This window comes from Tachysurus vachellii, chromosome 3 (assembly GCF_030014155.1).
Source record: "Tachysurus vachellii isolate PV-2020 chromosome 3, HZAU_Pvac_v1, whole genome shotgun sequence".
Taxonomy (NCBI): Eukaryota; Metazoa; Chordata; class Actinopteri; order Siluriformes; family Bagridae; genus Tachysurus; species Tachysurus vachellii.
The window spans coordinates 8,665,161-8,684,847 of NC_083462.1; the positions used below are offsets into that span (position 1 = coordinate 8,665,161).

Genomic DNA, 19,687 nt, shown 5'->3' on the forward strand with positions numbered 1-19,687 from the left:
GCTGTTGTTAAATCTGATCGAATTGATTAGTTTACTATAACAGCACACCCTGTAGTATTTTATTTATTTGTTATAATGATAAATCAAATGCCTATTGTTTTTTAAAATAAAAAAAAAGGGGGGGGGGGGTGACCTGAGAAGTAAAAAACCACATCCTCATTTCTGATGGACGTTAAGTACACACCCATCGTGCCATTTTTTAATAAATTAAGAGAACTAAAGTGAAGAAATAATCATGTTTTGGTCAGTGATGGATATTTTAGATGGTTTAAACTCCCATCACATCAAAGAGTTTTGAAAGGAGCACAACAATGTGTGAAGAAATTGAGGGAACAATTGGAGAAGATGATTGGTTCAGATGCACGTTAGTCCCGCCTCTAAGAAAGGAAAGCTGAAATCTGGTTCGTCCAGACGTGCGAAACCAAGTCGTAGTTGAATTGAGCTACGCAGAAAGCGACAGGCTTCAGCCTCAGACTGTAACTGGAGCTAAAATGGCGCTGACTTCCCAAGGAACAAAGAAGAAAGTTTGCTATTATTATGACGGTAAGCAACCGGGCACTGAAGAGCGAGATCACGTTTTCAGTTATACGGCATTAAACTGAAGCATTTTGACACCTTTAAGTAGACTTTGTGCAAATTCTTTTCTTCTTTATGGGGCTGATCGTTAGCTCGGTTTAGCCGGTTAGCATGATGCTATCTGCTAGCTAATGCTAATGCTAGCGCTAGCTATCAAAGAAAGATGGCAAAAAATAGAAACGCTTAACGTCCGGGAATACAAATGTAGTGTTAAAAGTCAAAGTTTAACTTTTCACACGGTTGAAAAATTAAATAAGTCGTATTTCCAATAATTTTAATTTAAAAAGAATAAATGCTAGTTGCTAGTTCGTGACTAGCACGCTTGCACGAGATAATAGCTAATCAAAGTTAGCAAGTTTTTAGTCAGTTCAGATTATTACGCTTTCTTGCACTCGGTGCTTATTAGTTTCAGTAGAAAAAGTTGGAATTTAATACCGAGATCTTTTTTTTTATCTTGTGTATATTTCTATTCGTTTCTTTTTCTTCTTGTTGTTGGACGCTTCAGACTTTTCAGGATGAGACGATGCACTAAATTCAGCAGCTAGCTTTGTGTAATTAAGCGGTTTTTGTCTGTAAGACTTTACTCTTGAACTCTTTAAACCATGTAGAGAAATAAAGAGTAAAAACAAAACCTGTCTTTTTTTTTAATTAAGAACTTTTTTATTTTTGTATTAATTGTTGAATTTTCTTTCGATTCCAAATATTTTTGTAATCTTAAAGTATTGTGTTTTTGTCTATTCCACATGTTTTGCAGGTGATGTTGGGAATTATTACTACGGCCAGGGTCACCCCATGAAACCTCACCGCATCCGCATGACCCACAACCTCCTTCTTAACTATGGCCTGTATAGGAAGATGGAGATCTATGTAAGAGATGGGAAGGTTCCTTCGTTACTCGTATACATGTGCGATGGATGTTCAGTGCTTGATGTTGGTGCATGTCTGTTTTTCTCGACAGAGGCCTCACAAAGCCAATGCCGAAGAGATGACGAAATACCACAGTGACGACTACATCAAGTTCCTCCGCTCCATCCGCCCAGATAACATGTCAGAGTACAGCAAGCAAATGCAGAGATGTGAGTATTTCCCTGTTTGATGCCTGCTTTATGCACCCAACATACATGAAGTCGTTACACATGTATAAGTACAAGGCAACGAAACGGTTTGGCGTCTAACCAGAGTATTTACACTGAGTACGATATATACAGGTTAATATACGGATGAATATGCTATGGACAAGATTTACAGGTTGGGTGGTAGAGGCATGATATACAGGGTGTTATATAGGCAAATATACGGGTACACACACCTTACTGCTGTCTGTCAATAGTGTCTCATCTCTTAAACATTCATATAAGGATGTCAACTCTGATGACTCGTGTCATACTGTTACGGCAAAATTCTTAGGCAAATTTTCTGACCCCAAAACTCAGCTAATATACACTTCTTTATTATTATTAGTTATAATTGGTGGTGTTTTTAAATTCTGGTTGTAATATTTAGCTGTAAAATACATGCATTTATAAAACAGTCACTGCTTGATCAGAAAAATGAACTTTAATTTTTCTGAAAGTTTTAAAGATTTTTTTTATCAGATTTGTATGTAATGGATGCTAGTTTGGGAATCCTAATTAAAAAAAATTGATTGGTTCTATATTCCAAAGTATAAAGAAACTTGATGCTCAGTGATCGTTCAGGACGATGTATTTACTAATTACACGCATCCCAGTCCTAATGCACAGGGCCCTATATTTATCATCTCACCAGGGGTCATGTTGCAGTCAGTTTTCTGCCTATACCAAAAAAAATCAAGACAGTTTAGATGCAATGCTGGAAAAGATACATTTTTCAGGGTTTCCGCGGGGTCATAAATGTAACAATAAGAATTTAAGGCCATAAAAAGACATAAAAACGTCCGGATTTTCCATACAAAGTCATAAAAAACATTTAGCCACGTCTTAAATTGATATGCTCGTCCATTAATTTGTTCTTCAATCAAAATTCGCTCGCGGCGGCAATGGCATTCATTTGTTTCACCTGTTGTAGTTCTGTATGAGGAATCTGGGTGGTGTCACAGCGTTCCAGAACTACAAGGTCCATGCGGCAGCATACAGACATGTCGGAAGGACTTTCACAGAAACCCGCGCAAACTCCAAACATACTGTATCATACTGAGTCACTGCTTAGTTTAATTGAAATCATCCTGGCTATCACAATGGGAAAATGTACCTTTAACGATCTGTGGCTCGAAGAGTTTAGTAGCTGGCTCAAGCCCGTCGCTAACAATCTAGGCTATCAAGCCTATTGCACTCTGTGTAAGAAGACGTTGGAGCTGTCTAGTTTAGGCATAAAAGCCTTGAAGTCGCATGCAAAGTCGGAAAAGCATATCGTTGCTGTAAAAGGCCTGCAGCGGGTGCAGGCGATCCGTCAGTTTTGTTCAGCTCCGTCACTAACGTTACCCGGTCCAAGTACAGCGCGGGATCCAGTGCTACACAGAGTGGTTTCGGATCAACCTCCACACTGAAAGTGGAGGTCCTGTTGGTGTTGAATTCTATAATAATAGAATTACTCTTTAAATAATAAAACTTGTTACTTTCAATGAAAGTCAATAATAAAGACTTTTGAAAGGAATTTTAATGACTGAAGTTATTTATCGTAATTCGTGTAGGTCATAAATTCAAATCATAATGGTCATAAAAAGGTCTTAAGTCTTAAATTTGACTGATTAAACCCTGCAGAAACCCTGATTTTTACTAAGACGATGTAAGTTAATAATATAACGTGTTGTTTGATAATCTTGTAGATACAACAGCTTTGAGTTTTAGATTAGAACATGTCTCAATTCAACCCCAGAAAAAAAGCTTTGCACCATGTGTGACTCATGAAATCTCAATCGCTTGAATAGATGTTTAATTTACATAAATCTCATCAACAAACAAGTCTAAAATTTAATTAAAAATCTGAAAGTTTAAATTTTAGTTAGACTGTGTAATTGTTCATGTTCTTACAATAATTTTTTGTGAACAAGAAAACTTATGAACAAGGAGCCAGTGGAATTTGGATACGCTCAGAATTACCAGTACAGTAAAGGACTCTGTGTTAATTATTGCAGTGCTAGTTTTGGCCAGTGTTCGTTATTTGACAGCTAAGACAACAACACTAAAAAGAGTTTACACCCTAGGCTTTGACTGTGGTTGTGACCTTTCTGAACAACACAGCCGTACGACAGTATGCTCTAAGACACTGATGGCTGAGTGTAATTGTTCACACAGTAATAATTTCAGTAGTAGTAATAGTGTTGCTTGTGTGTGATGAATGTATACACTGCTGTATTCCTGCTCTGCCTCACTGATCATTGGCAAAGCCACAAACTAATCCGACCATGATTAAGCCCCCTCTGCAGTTTTCTCTTATTTATGGCTAATGCTAAGTGTGAAATTGGACTGATGGTTAATGAGGTGTTGGTGTATAAGCTGTGAGCGAACATGATGGCTTTTTGATGAAGACGCTTGTGACTAATCATCAGTCATGTATGCCAATTACCAGAGCGAAAGTGATTACCGTATAAAATAAAAATCAGATGTTTAATTGAATATTTATTAAAAATGGACAAGAAACATCTCACTTTCTTTTGCTAATAATGTGCTCATTTCTATTCCTTCCTCAGTTAATGTTGGTGAAGATTGTCCTGTGTTTGATGGCCTGTTTGAGTTCTGTCAGCTTTCAACAGGCGGCTCTGTCGGTAAGTGCAGTTATCCAGCCGGGTGTGTTTATATTTGTCATATAATTCCTACGCGCTGTTAATCAACAGATTCTAGTAGGTGACAAACCCAAAGCAGATGATTAAAGACTGTGTTTCCGTGTTTAGCGGGCGCTGTGAAACTAAACAAGCAGCAGACAGACATCGCCATTAACTGGGCGGGCGGCCTTCATCATGCCAAGAAATCGGAGGCGTCTGGTTTCTGCTACGTTAACGACATTGTGCTGGCCATCCTGGAACTGCTCAAGTACGTCCTCTGTTCAGGATTAGAGTTTTCCTGAATGTTGAAATCCTTATTACATGCAGCTTGTATCTTTTGTGATTCTTGTCAGGATAAAAAGCTCAAATAGCCTAGAATACCTGCAGGTCATTTAGGATGTACTGTCAAAGCAACATGTAGCTCCAATTAATTCAGAGGAACAGAACACGTGTGGTGGTGTTAATTAAGGGGTGACTGTCATAACTCACATACACCCTAAGTGTAAAAAAAAAAAAACTTTAAGCAGCTAAAATGTCGTATTTTAAGAAAGAAAAAAGTATTGAGGATAGTTTTAATATCCATAACAGATTAAAAGAAGACACTTTTATTGATCGAGCATAAAATTCGAACCATGTAGTAATAAATGAAAATAGTTCTCATATTGTATATATGAATATATTAACTTTCTATGTTGTGATGTACACAATTTATTACAGTAGACTTATTAGTCATATTGCCCTGCTCTAGTGGTGACTGTGTGTGTGTGTTTAAAAGATTAGTTCTAATCATTAGTCCTCTTGTGTGCTTGCTTCTTAGTATTACACTGAAGCTATGAGCCTCGTTTACCTAACAGTCTTTTCTATAAATACATACTAAAATATTTCTAACTTCAGAAGCACGAAGCTGGAACTATCCAGATCACACAGTTGCCTTTAGGAGCATTACATATTGCTGATTGACACATCACACTTTGGTTTCTGATTCGTTTTAAATGCTGTTTGTTTTAGTTTTAACTCAGACCTTTTTTGACCAGACTTCGACTGGATATAAATATAATCTTTTAGTTTTTTTTTTTTAAAACAGGTACCATCAAAGAGTTCTGTATATTGACATTGACATCCACCACGGTGATGGAGTAGAGGAGGCTTTCTACACTACAGACCGTGTCATGACCGTGTCGTTCCATAAGTATGGAGAGTACTTTCCTGGCACAGGTGACCTCCGAGTAAGTTTTGTTTTATTGCTGCCGGAATATTTGTACTCCAACCAAACGCTTCATTATGGTTTTTGCGTTGTGTCACAGCATCGCTTTTTCCTCATTGTCCTTTTCATGATTATAGGACATTGGTGCTGGAAAGGGGAAGTACTACGCGGTGAACTACCCACTCAGGGACGGGATCGATGACGAGTCTTATGAAGCCATATTCAAACCCGTAAGTCGTTAAAGACGTTCTGTAATTATCGCTTTTGGACTTTGACTCTACAGTGATTTGATATATACGTGGTGTTGTTTTCTTAGATCATGGCTAAAGTGATGGAGATGTACCAGCCAAGTGCTGTAGTGCTTCAGTGTGGTGCTGACTCTCTGTCTGGAGACAGGCTGGGCTGCTTCAACCTCACTATTAAAGGTCACTCTCTGAACTTCGCCATGTACCGCTGGAGACTTCTGTGTATTTTGGGGTGTTAAAAGTGAACGTGTTCTCTTCAGGTCATGCTAAGTGTGTGGAGTACATGAAGAGCTTTAACCTGCCCTTGCTCATGCTGGGTGGTGGAGGCTACACCATCAGAAACGTGGCTCGCTGCTGGACCTACGAGACCGCCGTCGCCCTGGACAGCACTATTCCTAATGGCAAGTTTTATTGCCTTGCACTGGATTTGTGACTTGGCACTTTTGGCTTTGACTCAATGCAGATATATAATGTGACTTGGTTGGTTGGGAAAATATACTCAAGATGTTCAAATTATAAGATTTTAGTGTTACAACCAAAACCTAACCATATAAAGACTTTTATCACAGTGCATTGATGCTAGAAGGCTAATTAAACAGCTAGCATCCGTTATTAGAACTCTATAATGTGCTTATGTATAGGGATACAGCTTAGATAAAGTCTGGAGTTTGATTGTAGATTTTAGTTTCAGGACAAGCAAAAAAATGTTTGAGTGGCTTAAGATCATTGTGATCACTGTATGTAATCACTTGTTTTCAATAATACTAACAATACTGGTATTCAGCAAGCAAAGATAACCGATCAGTTCCTCAGTGGTCGGATTCCTCTTTTAGAGCGTTTAACACAATCCTGAACCCTGACCAGTAACTGTGTTGTGGTAGAATTTAAACCTTTTAAATTTGTCCTCAAGTATCATACAATTAATGAGCAGTAAATAAGTAAGTGGTAGAACAATTCAACAATATCTCAAACCTGTCTATCATCAATAAACCAGATAAATGGGTTGATCCAATAAAGTGCAGAGTTGTTGTTTATTTGATGCGTTCTGTAAAGTTCTCCTAATGTTAGTAATGATTTTCCTCTCTTGATTTCAGAGCTTCCATACAACGACTACTTTGAATATTTTGGACCCGACTTTAAGCTCCACATCAGTCCCTCGAACATGACCAATCAGAACACAAATGACTACCTAGAAAAGATCAAGTGAGTGTGTGGACCTGTCGATAGGTTTTATTTATCGTCGTACATTTATTTCAGCTGGATGTTTGCTCTTGTGGCTGGCAGTCTGATCTGATCTTTGTGTTTTAGGCAGCGTCTGTTCGAGAACCTGCGCATGCTTCCTCACGCTCCCGGTGTGCAGATGCAGGCGATCCCAGAGGACGCTGTGCAGGAGGACAGCGGGGACGAGGAGGACGACCCAGACAAACGCATTCCCAGTGAGTGTCCTATTAGTCACTTCTTTTTGGAGGATCCGTTATAAACCCATTCCACAGCATTAGGCTGTAGGAAAGTGATCGTCCAGCTGTGAAGGTGAGAATGTTTTGTGCTAATATTTAGAATGCTCATTGTATATTCAGGTAAGAATCAGATTTGTGTATCCGAGGTACTTAGTTAACAGTGAACTGTAGCAGTATAATTAAACCAGATTCAGTCAGAGGTTAATGTACGTTTCTTGGTGCAGTGTTTCATTGCTGCAAAGCTTCTTGTCTGCATCCTGGATTTAGGTAAAGTCCATCAATGCAAGAAGAACAAGTGATTAGAGAATGATTACTCGCTTACAACTCAAAGTATGTTTGTTTTGGCGACAGGAGAGTTTTCTTGTCTGTCTCGGGTGTTTTTAATACAGTACTTTAATGATCCGTGCTATCGTGCGTGCTTTATGGTACCGCGAGCCTACTCTGGATTATTGCTAGACGTTTTACAGTGATGTTGAACTTGGACAGTGTTTGGACAGGAAGGAGGCAGAGGCATTGCCCATTGTGGTGTGTCTATGGCTAAGTGATGAGTGATTCAGTTAACTGAGTAACGTCAGGTTTTATTCCAGGGCCTTATGTCCTAATCTTCAGAGTGAGATTTAGAGGACTGGCTTATTCTTCCTTGAATGTGGAGGAAAGAGGAGAAATGAAACAAACAGCAGGATAATCTCCATTATCTTGTGTTAAGAAGCAAGCCTCATGGCCTAAATCTGAGTTTGATGAATGGTTTTTGGGGAAAGATGTGTTCTGTGGTATACAAAGCTGCAGCAGTGACTTTAAAGGCAAAAAATATATATATATTGTTCATAGCTGTAATTGTACCTCACAGCCCACTCGTGTACCTCCTCAGAGTACTTTTGCAAAGCCATTGTCACCTCTACGGCTATTGCCACTGTCTGTAATTTTAAAACTATTTAAATGTTTGTTGCCAGTCCGTGCCCACGACAAGAGGATAGCCTGCGACGAAGAGTTCTCCGATTCCGAGGATGAAGGACAAGGTGGCCGCAGAAACGCAGCCAGCTACAAGAAGACCAAGAGAGTGAAGACCGAGGAGGAGAAAGATGGGGAAGAGAAGAAAGGTGAGCGCACAGATACGGCTGACACTTCACCAGCGTTCTGATGATGAATGTTTCTGGACAACTTTTAATAACTAGATGCCGTATTCGATTTATTAGAATGACGGACATCCAAGTCCTGATTAAACTGTGCAGGAATTTGCCACATTGGTTTCCTCCCATTAACCTAAATCATTCCAGTATACGAACTGGTGTCTCTGCATTGCCTCTTTATCTGAGGGACTGTATGAATGCGTACTCCCATTGTTCCTGGGATAGATGAATATTATTATTATTATTATTATTATTATTATAATAAACACACTATTCATGGGCTAATTTTTTTTCACGCTCCTGCAGATGTGAAGGAGGAGGAGAAAACCCCGGAAGAGAAAATGGACACAAAAGGGTGAGTTTTTTTTTTTAGTGTGATTTAGAATTAGATGAAATATTCAGTACGTTTACAGTCCTGTCGCATTTTAACAGCAAGGCTCCAGCTTTACATTCTCACCATGAAGGGCTTCATTTTCTTTCTGTGCCAGACACGGAGTTACCTTTGTGACATTTAAATCGAAGTTTTCACGATTATGCAAATTAGACAGAGTGACTCATTGAACCAATTAGCATGAAATATTTTTTCAGGCCGTTCATGAAGCGTGTGGTCCAACATTTCTTGTTCTCTCACACAGCTTAAGTTCATAGCTGCAATTATTTAATGTTTGACCCAAAAATGGAGAATTTATTCACCGGCTTCATCTCATCCTATCATACATGACCCAATTGAATATTTCCCCCCCATAATGTCTCCGTTCATAGAGCTTGGGATAGAAGCAGGGACGGAGCCTGCCAAGCCAGACAAGCATGCATCGTATAAAACCAACCACCATATTGTTGTTTATCTGGTTGGCTTCTAATGACAAATTGAAGTAGCACAAGAACACAAACCACACTTGCTAGTGTGCATCTAGTGTTAGTCACACTTGATTTTATTTATTTCTTTTTTTAAAGCTCTGATGAGAAAATACTAATAATCAATTTCTGTTTCTAAAGGCCAAAAGAAGAGCTGAAAACAACCTGAGCAGCCGAGTCCAAACGGATGCATGAGCTTGTCTCTCACACACGTGTACGTGATGTTAGCCTCCAAGCTAAAAGACTGTAAATTATTTTCTAAAACTCCTTTTACTATTTGTATTCTTAATGGGCGGTATAAAGGTTTTTTTTTGCATTACACATGTGCATTGAAATGTAAGATGTCTTTTCCTTATCACACCCATCCCTCTCTCTAATTTTTTATTTTGCTACAAATTTTTTTTAGGTAGAAATTTCTAGTAGCACATAAAACAGGACCAGGTAAAGATGGTCATTAGCTGGTCACAGCTTCACCTCCTAAGTTATTTGGAATAATGGACTTGAATACACACACACACACACACACTGTTTCCCATATTAGGTCTTGTCTTTTCTGGATGCTGCTCCGTGGCTGTGTCCTTTACCTCATTTTTAAGAGAAAAACTTTTGTTTTAATGACGTGTCTGTGTTTATGGCTCCTGTGGCCAGAAAATAGCAGTTTTAGGAGTTCCACAGTTCTGTGGCCTTGCATTGTCCATATTATATGCTTTTTTTTGGTAAAGTAAATAAAGAGAACATGATCTCATTCTGTTAAAAGCTGTCATTTACTGAATGTGCTGTACATGAATTAGTAAAGTGGAGATGTTTGTAGTCTGCTGACTACCAGCTTGGAAAGTTTTGTTCACTTTAAAGGTGGGGTGTACGTTGTTTTGAAAGCCGATGTTGACATTTGAAATCACCAAAATAAACACGCCCCTAATCCAAATGGGTCCCACCCCTGTATTGATAGCCCCGAACACATACATACGTAACCCAGGCAACTAATGGAAAGAAACGTGTCTATCATAGCTGAAGGTAAGAACAATACGATTGCAGATAAACAAATAAAGCAAAAATGACGCACAAGTATAATCGTGCAAAGGCAAATTAGTTCTGTTTAACAAAGTAAAACCGTTACTCACCTATCGAGAAGGAAAAAAGCGACCAATGCGTCTTAAAGTTGCCCGCATATTCACAGATTCGAGTCTCCCGAGTCAATAACTCCTGAGCTAAATGCTCTTATTACACTAACACCTCTTTTCTATCGTAGTAATGTAGAGACACAGCTACAACCCAATTTTCCGCAAAATCAGCTTTCCTGCGCGGTGGACAAAATACACAAGTCTCTGTGCGGACGACTGAGAGACAGATTCCAAGGGACTGTCTGCAAAGTGCAAAACCCGAAAAGCGAATACTAAACAGTCAATAACTTCACTGATGTCCTGATAGTTATACTACACTTATTGATTTTTTTTTACTATGAAAATATTAAACTTGAATCTGTGAATATTGCAGGCCTTCCTGCTCCTTCAGTTCTCTCCAGCGCTGGAAAGCTGATCCTATATTAACAAGGGTCCTACTTCTTGCCTTATCGTATGCCTCTCCTTGTTTTGTTTATCCTCCATGTCAATGTTTCTGCTAATATCACACATGCGCACTGAACACTCTCTGCCCATTGGCTACACGTTTTTGTTTTCTCAAACAACGGAGACCCCACCTTTAAGCTTAACTTTAAGGGGTTATGTGTTTATTTTAAACAGGGTGTTAAAACATTAGATAGCTTTGTATAGCTGATGCTCACTCGAGCGCTAACAGGAAGCTTCTAGCGGCCAGTGAATGTTTTGGTGCTAGACACAGGAGGAATTATAAAGAAATGGCACTAGATAAACAGTATGTCTAAGAACTAAATTTATATCTTAAAGATGCTAGTTTTGTGAATTAACTAGTTACAAGCAACCTTAAGCAGATGTCAATCATCCACAGTGTGCAGGTTCAGAGTCCTGTATGGGGGGAAAACAACACTTTTGTAGGTCACTGTTTATTGAGAATATTTATTAAACACTCAGGAAAGTTCCATCTTTTTTGTCCTGATCTTTTTACACTCATGGTGATACTGCTGATGATCTGATGTTAAAACAGGAATGATGTCTAAATCTTAGGCCTCGAGCTCAAAGTCGAAGTATTGAGGGTCAAAGTAATGAATCCTGACGTAGCCGTCCTCGCCTCCGCTGCTGTAACTGCACGACAAAAAAAAAACATGAATAAGAAATGTGATGCTGAAACGGGTTCCTAAGTGCGTTCACTTAGCGATTCGGGGTCGTTACACATCAAGCTAAACGGGATTATTTTTCCTTAAGGCCATCCTTAAAAATATTCTTGTTTGCCGTAACCTGACCGACCCTGTCAGTTTAGGACCGACTCAATTTTATTTTTATTTTTTTGCTTTAAGCCCGACCGACTTGCCGGTTGTAAATTTACGTTAAGACCGACCTTTTTTTTTTTTTTATACTCTTCAAACAACTAAAACAAAAGCAATAAAATAATAAAGGGGTTCAGGCACCATAATACATCTAAAAAATTCATTAAAACAGCTCGACACCGCATTAACTTGGCATGAAGTTCTGGAAAAACTGTGTCCAGCATCAAAATAAGTTTGCAATAATGCGCCCAAAGGCACGGGTTGAAGACCCAGTCAGTGATGTCACAATATGCTAATTTGTTTAAAGTCATACCTACATAATCACCATCACCAAATTTGTACTTTTTTTTTTTTTATTACATTGAAACTTGGAAAAAAAAATATATAGACCTACCTACCGACCCTTTTTTTTTTTTTTTTTTTTTTTTTTTAAACTGTAAAAAAAACCAAAATATTTTTAAGGATGGCCTAACCGTTTACACCACTGGGTTTTATTCCTAACTTCAGTTAAAGGAAATCCGTTTGTATAAGAAATACAGTGAGGTACAAACATCTGCTTCTGTTTCACATTTCATTTAAAATTAATTATATTCTCAGCAGTAACCTGAGCTATAATGACAACGTATTAGTGCGGCATGGACTAGTTTACAAAACCTGGTGGTTCGCATTAGATTGAATCCATCTGCATGGTGTCTGAATGTGTGCTTTACTATAAGAGATGAGACTGGAAGAGAACTTGAGCGTTTGTACAAAGCAGTTAACATAGTGCAGAATCATCATGATTTTTGGTGTGGACACAAGATATTGAGCCGCAGAGTAAATTTACTGAAAAGCCTCTAAATTGAACACGTCCTGTCCAGTAAAATCTCACGGTAGAACCATTTATAAGTTTTCCTTATGAAACAAACAAAAAACACATTAACACATTTTCCTGTGTCAAATAACAAACCTACATTAGATATAAAAATGAAATAAACAGATGAAGAAATACCTTTTGCCGTCTGGATGGAACGCTACGCAGTTGATGGGGCCGAAGTGACCTTTCACTCTTCCGAACTCCTCTTCGTAGGCTGCGTGGAAAAACCTGAAGGAGGGAAAAGAAAGGAAGAAAAAAAACATGGGAAAATAATCCCAGTGCAAACTGATGGACAGAGACGTGAAATCAGACGAAAGCTACGATTACAGCAACTGACAGTTAAAGGTCTTGCTCAGTGGCCCAGCAGTGGTGGCTTGTACAAATACATGCATGAGCTGCTTGTGTTATTTGTTAGCAGTAAAGTGGGATCACATGCATGACTGCTGTTCTCTCTCATTTGCATATTCATTCATTCATTTCTACACGTCGTCGTCATCGTCCTTCTGCCTCTTATCACTGTTTAATAGACCAGGAATTATTCAGTACGGGGGGGGAGGAAAAAAAACAGAGAAGTTTCTTATTTGCACTTGCTGATGCCCGTCAGCAAGTTAGTCACCTGCATTGTTATTTATTTATTTTGTATACTTATGCTCTGTAAGTGCAATCTGATGTGCCACAGTACAGCAACAAGTATGGACCAGTAAAGTATTCTATCAGTTATCAAAGAACCTGAAGTGGTGTGATATAACTTTGGCTAACAGGAGAGAGGGAGGTGTAGGTGTGTGTGTGTGTGCGCCTGCACCAACCTGGCTTCAAATTTGCCGATCCTAGTAGAAGTGGTTGTGACCTCCATGGCTTCCTGACCTCCTCCCATGACCACCTGAGCACAAACACCACAGGAAGCTGAGTCAGATTCGGTTATATTCCTTATGCCATGAACATGTTCAAACACACAAACACACGATAGTGGAGGAAAATATATGCATTTGAAGGACTTACATGGTCCATGATGGGCGAGATGGCAGCAGAGTTCACGGGTCTCTCGGTCTTGAAGGTTTTAATGTGTTCTAATGACGTGGAATCAAACAGCTGTGAAGAGTCGAGGGGCAACAGTTCAGCTGTAGGGTTTCACAAGCGCTCGTTACGTAAAGGCTTTTTTCTCCCAGATAAAACACAAACCTTAGCAGTGCAGTCTTTAGAGGCCGTGATGACCGTCGTGAGGTCTACAGTTGTCTGGATGTCGTTGATTTGCTTAGTGTGTTCCTTCACTGTGGTCAGGATATCTCCAGACTACACACACAGATACACAAGGTTACTGCATGGCTCTCACAGCAGACACGTTATGATCATGTGAGTTATAATGACTGAAACTGCGGATGTGGGGAAATGAACCTTGGCGCTAAACTGGTTGATTTCTCCATTTTCATGACCTGCGATCACAAACTCTCCCAGCGGCCCCCACACCGCACTCGTGATCTTCGACTCGCTGCACGGCACTGAGAGGTACGACTGGTTGTCCTCTGAAGGGCAGAGAGAAATGAAGCCTCAGTTAATAACTTAAACACAAAGCATCTGATCTCCTGACTCCATTATATACAGCAACAGTGTTTCAGTGGCTCAGACTGAGCTGAGGGACAATTTCTGCTTTAGGTTCACAGACCTTTAGGTAAACTTAGTGAAACGATGTACAGTGATACCTCGAGATACGAGTTTAATTCGTTCCGTGACCTTGCTCGTATCTCAAAGCAATTTTCCCCCATTTAAATTAATTGAAATCCCATTAATCCATTCCAGCTCGCAAAATTCCACTCCAGTTGTTTTGTTTATGTGTTTTGAATATGAAAAATGTACAGAACCTGTATTTATAAATGACAAATATTGTATAAAAAACATACAGTAATAAAAGAGAATGTTAAAAAAATAAATTGGTTTTACTTTTTACGGTAGATGCGCACGGAGGTTGAGGGAGGAGTAAACAGGCGGAGGAGTTGGGAGGAATTACACTTTCACTTTCGTTCACTTACTCGTACTCTTAATGCTACTTTACACTTAAATGGAACTTAACTAAACTTCATTTAGAGCGGGGAGAGCAGCAACTAGAAAATAGAATAGATCCCCTGTATAACAGAACCATTAATCATGCATAGAGTTAAAAATAGGAAAGGAAATTAATAAATGAATAATTAAATAATTAGAGAGAGATTTATGACGTTAACTGGTACAACGAACACAGGTTCCGGCATGGTGAGGTCGGGGTTAGAGGAGGGAGTTTAAATCGCAGCAGCAGCGAAGCGCTAGAAAGCGGCTCAATGAATGGGAATTTAAATGGTCGGTAATATGGATGTCGTAAACGGATTGGTGCGCGTCGTGGACAGCTGATTAACAGCTGATTAACGCTTCACGACGTGGCCTGCCAGAACTAACGCGATGCTTGATTTCTCTTAATCCTTGTGCAGACCTGGGGTCTATTTGACTCATCTGGAAAGTTTAATGTGTCATAACTTGGGTTTCCTTCCACATATTTGCCTGAAATTTACCAGGAATGTTCCAAATTATGAACTTTGCAAGTAAAATTACTTTTGTCTATTTTCATTGAACTATGTATTTGTAAAATAAACACATTCCTCCTCAAGTCCTCCCGAGTCAATTTGACTCGGCCACATTTAGTTGGGCAATAGGTCACACTTTTGCCCTTTTCACCGCAATGAACATACATACAGACACAAAAATGCACACATAAAATGTCCACTAACACACGCACCCAAAACACACATGCAGACACACGCACACACACGCGTGCACACATGCAGGCGCGCACACATGCACGCGCGCGCACACAAATTGGGCCTCCAGAAGAAAAAAAAGCCACACATTTGTAAATATTTCACTTTTGATATGCCTTTGCCTAGCAGAGGGCAAAATATGATCTACCAAAATGATGCTACACACACACACACAAGCATTGTTATATGCATTTGTCCCGCTGGGGGCAAAATCTGATCTACCAACAAGCTTCACACACACACAAAAGCATTGGGCACTGCAATTCATTGGGCCTCCAAAAAAACAAAAACAATCATTTGTAAATATTTCACACTTGTTACATGCATTTGTCCAGCTGGGGACAATATGTTCTATTCTACCAACAAGCCACACACACACATGTTGTGTTTTCATATTCAAATCATATTTGTTTCCTCTCTCTTATTTATGAATTTAGTTGCATCAGTCAGCTTTGACTTGGAGATGATTGACATACACCAGCCAGTGGTTATACAAAATAATATTTAATAATTTCTGTTTATTTTACTCAAAAACATGACAATTTCATGATGTTTATTGTTTATAAATTAAATATAATAAAAAGCATAAGAGGTGTAAAGGAAGTTTTATTCACAATAAATTATGCCATGTTTTTGAGTGGTGTGTGTGTGTGTGTAGCCTGGTTTTTGGGTGATCAGATGGCACCTGGTAGGCAAAATAAGACATAAGACATGTGTAAAATGTTCACAATTGTAAGCTGATCACACAGAATGGTGATCATTGTAGAATTTTTGATTTATAAGCATTCAAGTCAATTTGACCTGGAAAAAAACAGGTTTTATTATTTACTGACGTTAAAAATGGTCAAAATGGTTTCAAAACAATCTCCTGGCTTTGAAATATACCAGCCTGTAATTGTGCATTAACTTTTGTGCCTCTGAAGTGAAAATAATTCATAATTTCTGTTTGTTTGTTTTTTTTTACTAGAAAATGAGGCATTTTTGCACATTAACGAGGTTTATTATACCAAATATTACAAACATTTTTGCAAAATATGTTAATATGTTGTAAACAAGTTAGACAAAAAAGGTGGGAAAAAAAGGCTATCATATATACTTAATTTTTTATAAGCAGTCAAAACAGACAAGGTCAACTTGACACGGCGCTCCTAATTTGCATAGGAATTCAGACGAGGTCTCCAAGGGGGTTAACTTAACAGAACTTAATTGCTACAATTTCTGTTTTCTTTACATTAATTTTGATTAATTTTCTTCATCGCTTTTCTCTTCACTTGTTTTTGCCTTTTTTTTGTCACTCTTTCCTGCCGGTCGTTTTAATAAAAACTTGTCCGGTCGGCATATCAGATGCGGTGTAGTCGCACAAGTTAAAATTTTTTAACGGATCCAACGCTTAAAACGGATCAGAAAATTACGGATCCGCAGATGGTCGGCACCTCACACAGCGCCTTTGCGACTCTCCACAGGAAATGAATGACTGCCTGTTTATCGGCCGTCGTTTGTCATGTGCAGTGGAAAGGCGGCTTTAACTGAGTGAGACGCGGGAAGCTGAGGCGGGGGAAACAGAGCACACGTGGTTGTTGGGGATCTTTGTTTCAGCGGCGGAGGCTCGGATGCTCGTATCTCAAGCCAAAAATATGGTCGAATCACAGCTCGTATCTCAAAAAATTCGTATGTCAAAGCACTCGTATCTCAACATCACTGTATCACTGTATAAATGAAAGCGTAATCAAGAAAACAAAGGTTTGTGCAGAATAAGCTGCAAGGTGAACTTGTGACCTCATCTATATATGTGTGAGGCTTTAAAGACTGGAAGTTAGCGTTAGTCGGTACGGCAGATGATTAGATGTACTTTTTAGGTTGCCAGATCCTCAGAGATTTCGCTTCAATCCTCGTGGAGTGATTTCAGTTCCTGTAAAATCTTACCGATCTGTTGGGGGTCTCGCAGGTCAAAGTAGTTCAGGTAGCACTGGTAGCCCATCTGTTTGTCTGTGGAGAACATAATGATGTTCCCGCTGAAGTCGAAGCCACACGTCCTCACTGCTGAGTTGGTATCGAGCACGGCGAGCTGTTTACCTGGGAGCAAACCAATGAGCATTTTTACAGCAGGCAGGTGATTTTAATTACACACGGTACACAAGGTACATTTTCAAGTACAGTGTTCAGTGAGTTAGTAGTAAATAATATAAAATAACAGCTAGTAACTCACCTGTCTCACAGTCCCAGAGTCTGCAGCTGTTATCAGCCGATCCGGTCAACACGTGCTTTGTGTCCCCTTCAGCTTATTAAGGCAAACGTACTGAAATCGGTGATGTGAACATGTGTGTGTCTCTACACTGTACTGTTTTACTGGCAAGCAAAGTGATTTAGAATGTTAGTCACTATGGCAACCAGGAGCAAAAATGCCTACAGGCATTCACTTTACGTGTGTAGTTTAGATTTGGATTTAGTGTCATGTTATAACTGTAATTGTCTGCTACTGTGACAAAACTCACTCTCTCTGCCTGTCTCTCTCTTTTTCTCTGTGTCTGCCTGTCTCTGTTTGTCTGCCTGTCTTTTTGTCTCTGTCTGTGTCTCGTTCTTTCTGTCAGTCTGCCTTTCTGTCTCTGTCCATATCTCTCTGTGTCCCTCTCTGTCTGCCTGCCTGCCTTCCAGTTTCTCTGTCTGCCTGTCTCTCTGTCCATCTCTCTCTCTGCCTCTCTCTCTCTCTCATAAGGTTAAATCCTTTAAAAAGGTAATAAGTGTTAGTGAAGGATACAGTCCACATCCACGCACCACACAGCTCCAGTGTGACCGTTGTAAGTCCCAAGCCTCTCCCCATTGACCGAGTACCAAACGTTGACAAACTGAGGACACACACACACACCTAAATAAAATGGGACTCAATGCATCAGAACAAACAGGAGACCGAATAATGCATTCGGACCACGGTGATGTCATTTCTGTAGCTGAATGTGTCATTTCTATCATATCTGTTCCTGACTAAAATAAAATGCCATGTGTTTTTCTGTGTGATTCCTTTTTCCTTCTTGAAATGTATTAAGATTTAGATTTGTATATTCTGTTTTATATGTTCGACGTCCACATGTGTCCTCTGGATTTATAACATTGACCAATAAAAATAAACGCAAATCAAGCTTGAATTCTATCCACCTACCTGGTCCTTGGCCACCGAGAACAGCAGGTCACCTTCTCTGTTGTACTTGATCTGAGTGATGGACCTCTCATGGCCCTGCAGAAGGATGGGTTTCTGCACAAAGGAAATTAAATAGCATTACGACAGCTTTCAGATTTCACTACACACACATACAGCTTGCCTTTTTATTTATTTATTTATTTAGGCCAAAATAAAATCCTTCCTCTTCGGTGTGACGTGAAACTTCAGCACAGACGTATGACATCAGAATCAGGTTTATTGGCCAAGTGCGTTTACACACACAAGGACTTTGGTTCCAGCTGTTTGTGACTCTCAATAGTACAGACATAATAAACACTTGTTATTGTGTTGTTAAGGAATCTAAAATGAATATTAATTACTGATAATAACAGAGCTGAAACTAGCTAGAAAGTCACATCAGTCTTTTTTTGTTGTTTTTTTTTTAAACAGGCTTTGGTTCTTTTTCTTTTGGTAAACAACACTGAAGAAAATCTAGTGGCTATCAAACTGTTGTGGTCCGAGAGGGGAAAACACACACACACACACACACACACAAAAAAAAAAACACACACCACGTCGTTGATTAACACCATTATAACATTTTAGAGTTGTTGTTGTAGGTAAATAGTGACAATATGCGAGTTAATGTAAGACTAGCTTAGCATAGGCTAGCTAGCTTGCTAGCAAAATAAAAAACACCAAACATTCACTGAAATAAAGACAAAAATGACTGTTAAGCAGAAGTAGACTACGTCTGTGTTTTATAAATGTGTGAAAAAATCAAAACATCTGGACGGTATCTCAGCAAGAGCGTAGTGATCGTATCTAGGGAACAAGCAGGGATTTGGAACACAGCCCGGTAGCAACACAGGCCCAGTTTTGTCGCAGCGGTTTTATCTGATAATAAACGGCTTCGTTTTACTCGGATTAATTACTTTTATTTAAACAAAAACACTCACCATGTCCAATAATCTCGTTCACTCCGTATCTTCGCGATAAAGGTCCTTTTTTTTATTTAGCAAAGAGACGTTCTAACTCCATGCGCGTGCTGTTTAGCGCCGGTGTAAAACGGAAGAGAGATTTGATCACTTCCTGTTATTCAGAAATAATGACCTGAAGCAAACAAACACTCTGATTCGAGCGTTCCTCCTGGGTTAGAGTTGGGTTAAAAATATATATATACACAAGTATGCATACTCAAAAAATTAAGTAGGCATACTTAAAAATTAAGTTATATATGTATACATACATACATACATACACACACACACGTGTGTATAATTAGGGGCAATT

General features: G+C 39.2%; 2 protein-coding genes across 2 annotated transcripts; one reads left to right on the forward strand and one right to left on the reverse strand.

Moving 5' to 3' along the window:
* The first annotated feature begins 385 nt into the window (after positions 1–385).
* Positions 386–9,948, forward strand: hdac1 (histone deacetylase 1). Its single transcript, XM_060865638.1, has 14 exons — positions 386–543; positions 1,331–1,443; positions 1,535–1,652; positions 4,244–4,318; positions 4,445–4,583; positions 5,400–5,541; positions 5,657–5,749; positions 5,836–5,944; positions 6,025–6,165; positions 6,859–6,967; positions 7,073–7,200; positions 8,172–8,318; positions 8,655–8,703; positions 9,345–9,948. Exons 1-14 carry the CDS (start codon positions 492–494, stop codon positions 9,370–9,372), a joined length of 1,443 nt encoding a protein of 480 aa, XP_060721621.1. The 5' UTR covers positions 386–491; the 3' UTR covers positions 9,373–9,948.
* Positions 9,949–11,219: 1,271 nt separating this feature from the next.
* On the reverse strand, positions 11,220–19,506 carry eif3i (eukaryotic translation initiation factor 3, subunit I). The gene is made up of 11 exons (XM_060865639.1): positions 19,354–19,506; positions 18,395–18,487; positions 17,996–18,083; positions 17,447–17,512; positions 17,164–17,313; positions 13,850–13,977; positions 13,637–13,747; positions 13,457–13,546; positions 13,264–13,337; positions 12,593–12,685; positions 11,220–11,419 (listed from the first exon to the last, which is right to left on the reverse strand). The coding sequence occupies exons 1-11, from the start codon at positions 19,354–19,356 to the stop codon at positions 11,338–11,340; spliced, it is 978 nt and encodes a 325-aa protein (XP_060721622.1). The 5' UTR covers positions 19,357–19,506; the 3' UTR covers positions 11,220–11,337.
* Between the last annotated feature and the right edge of the window lie 181 nt (positions 19,507–19,687).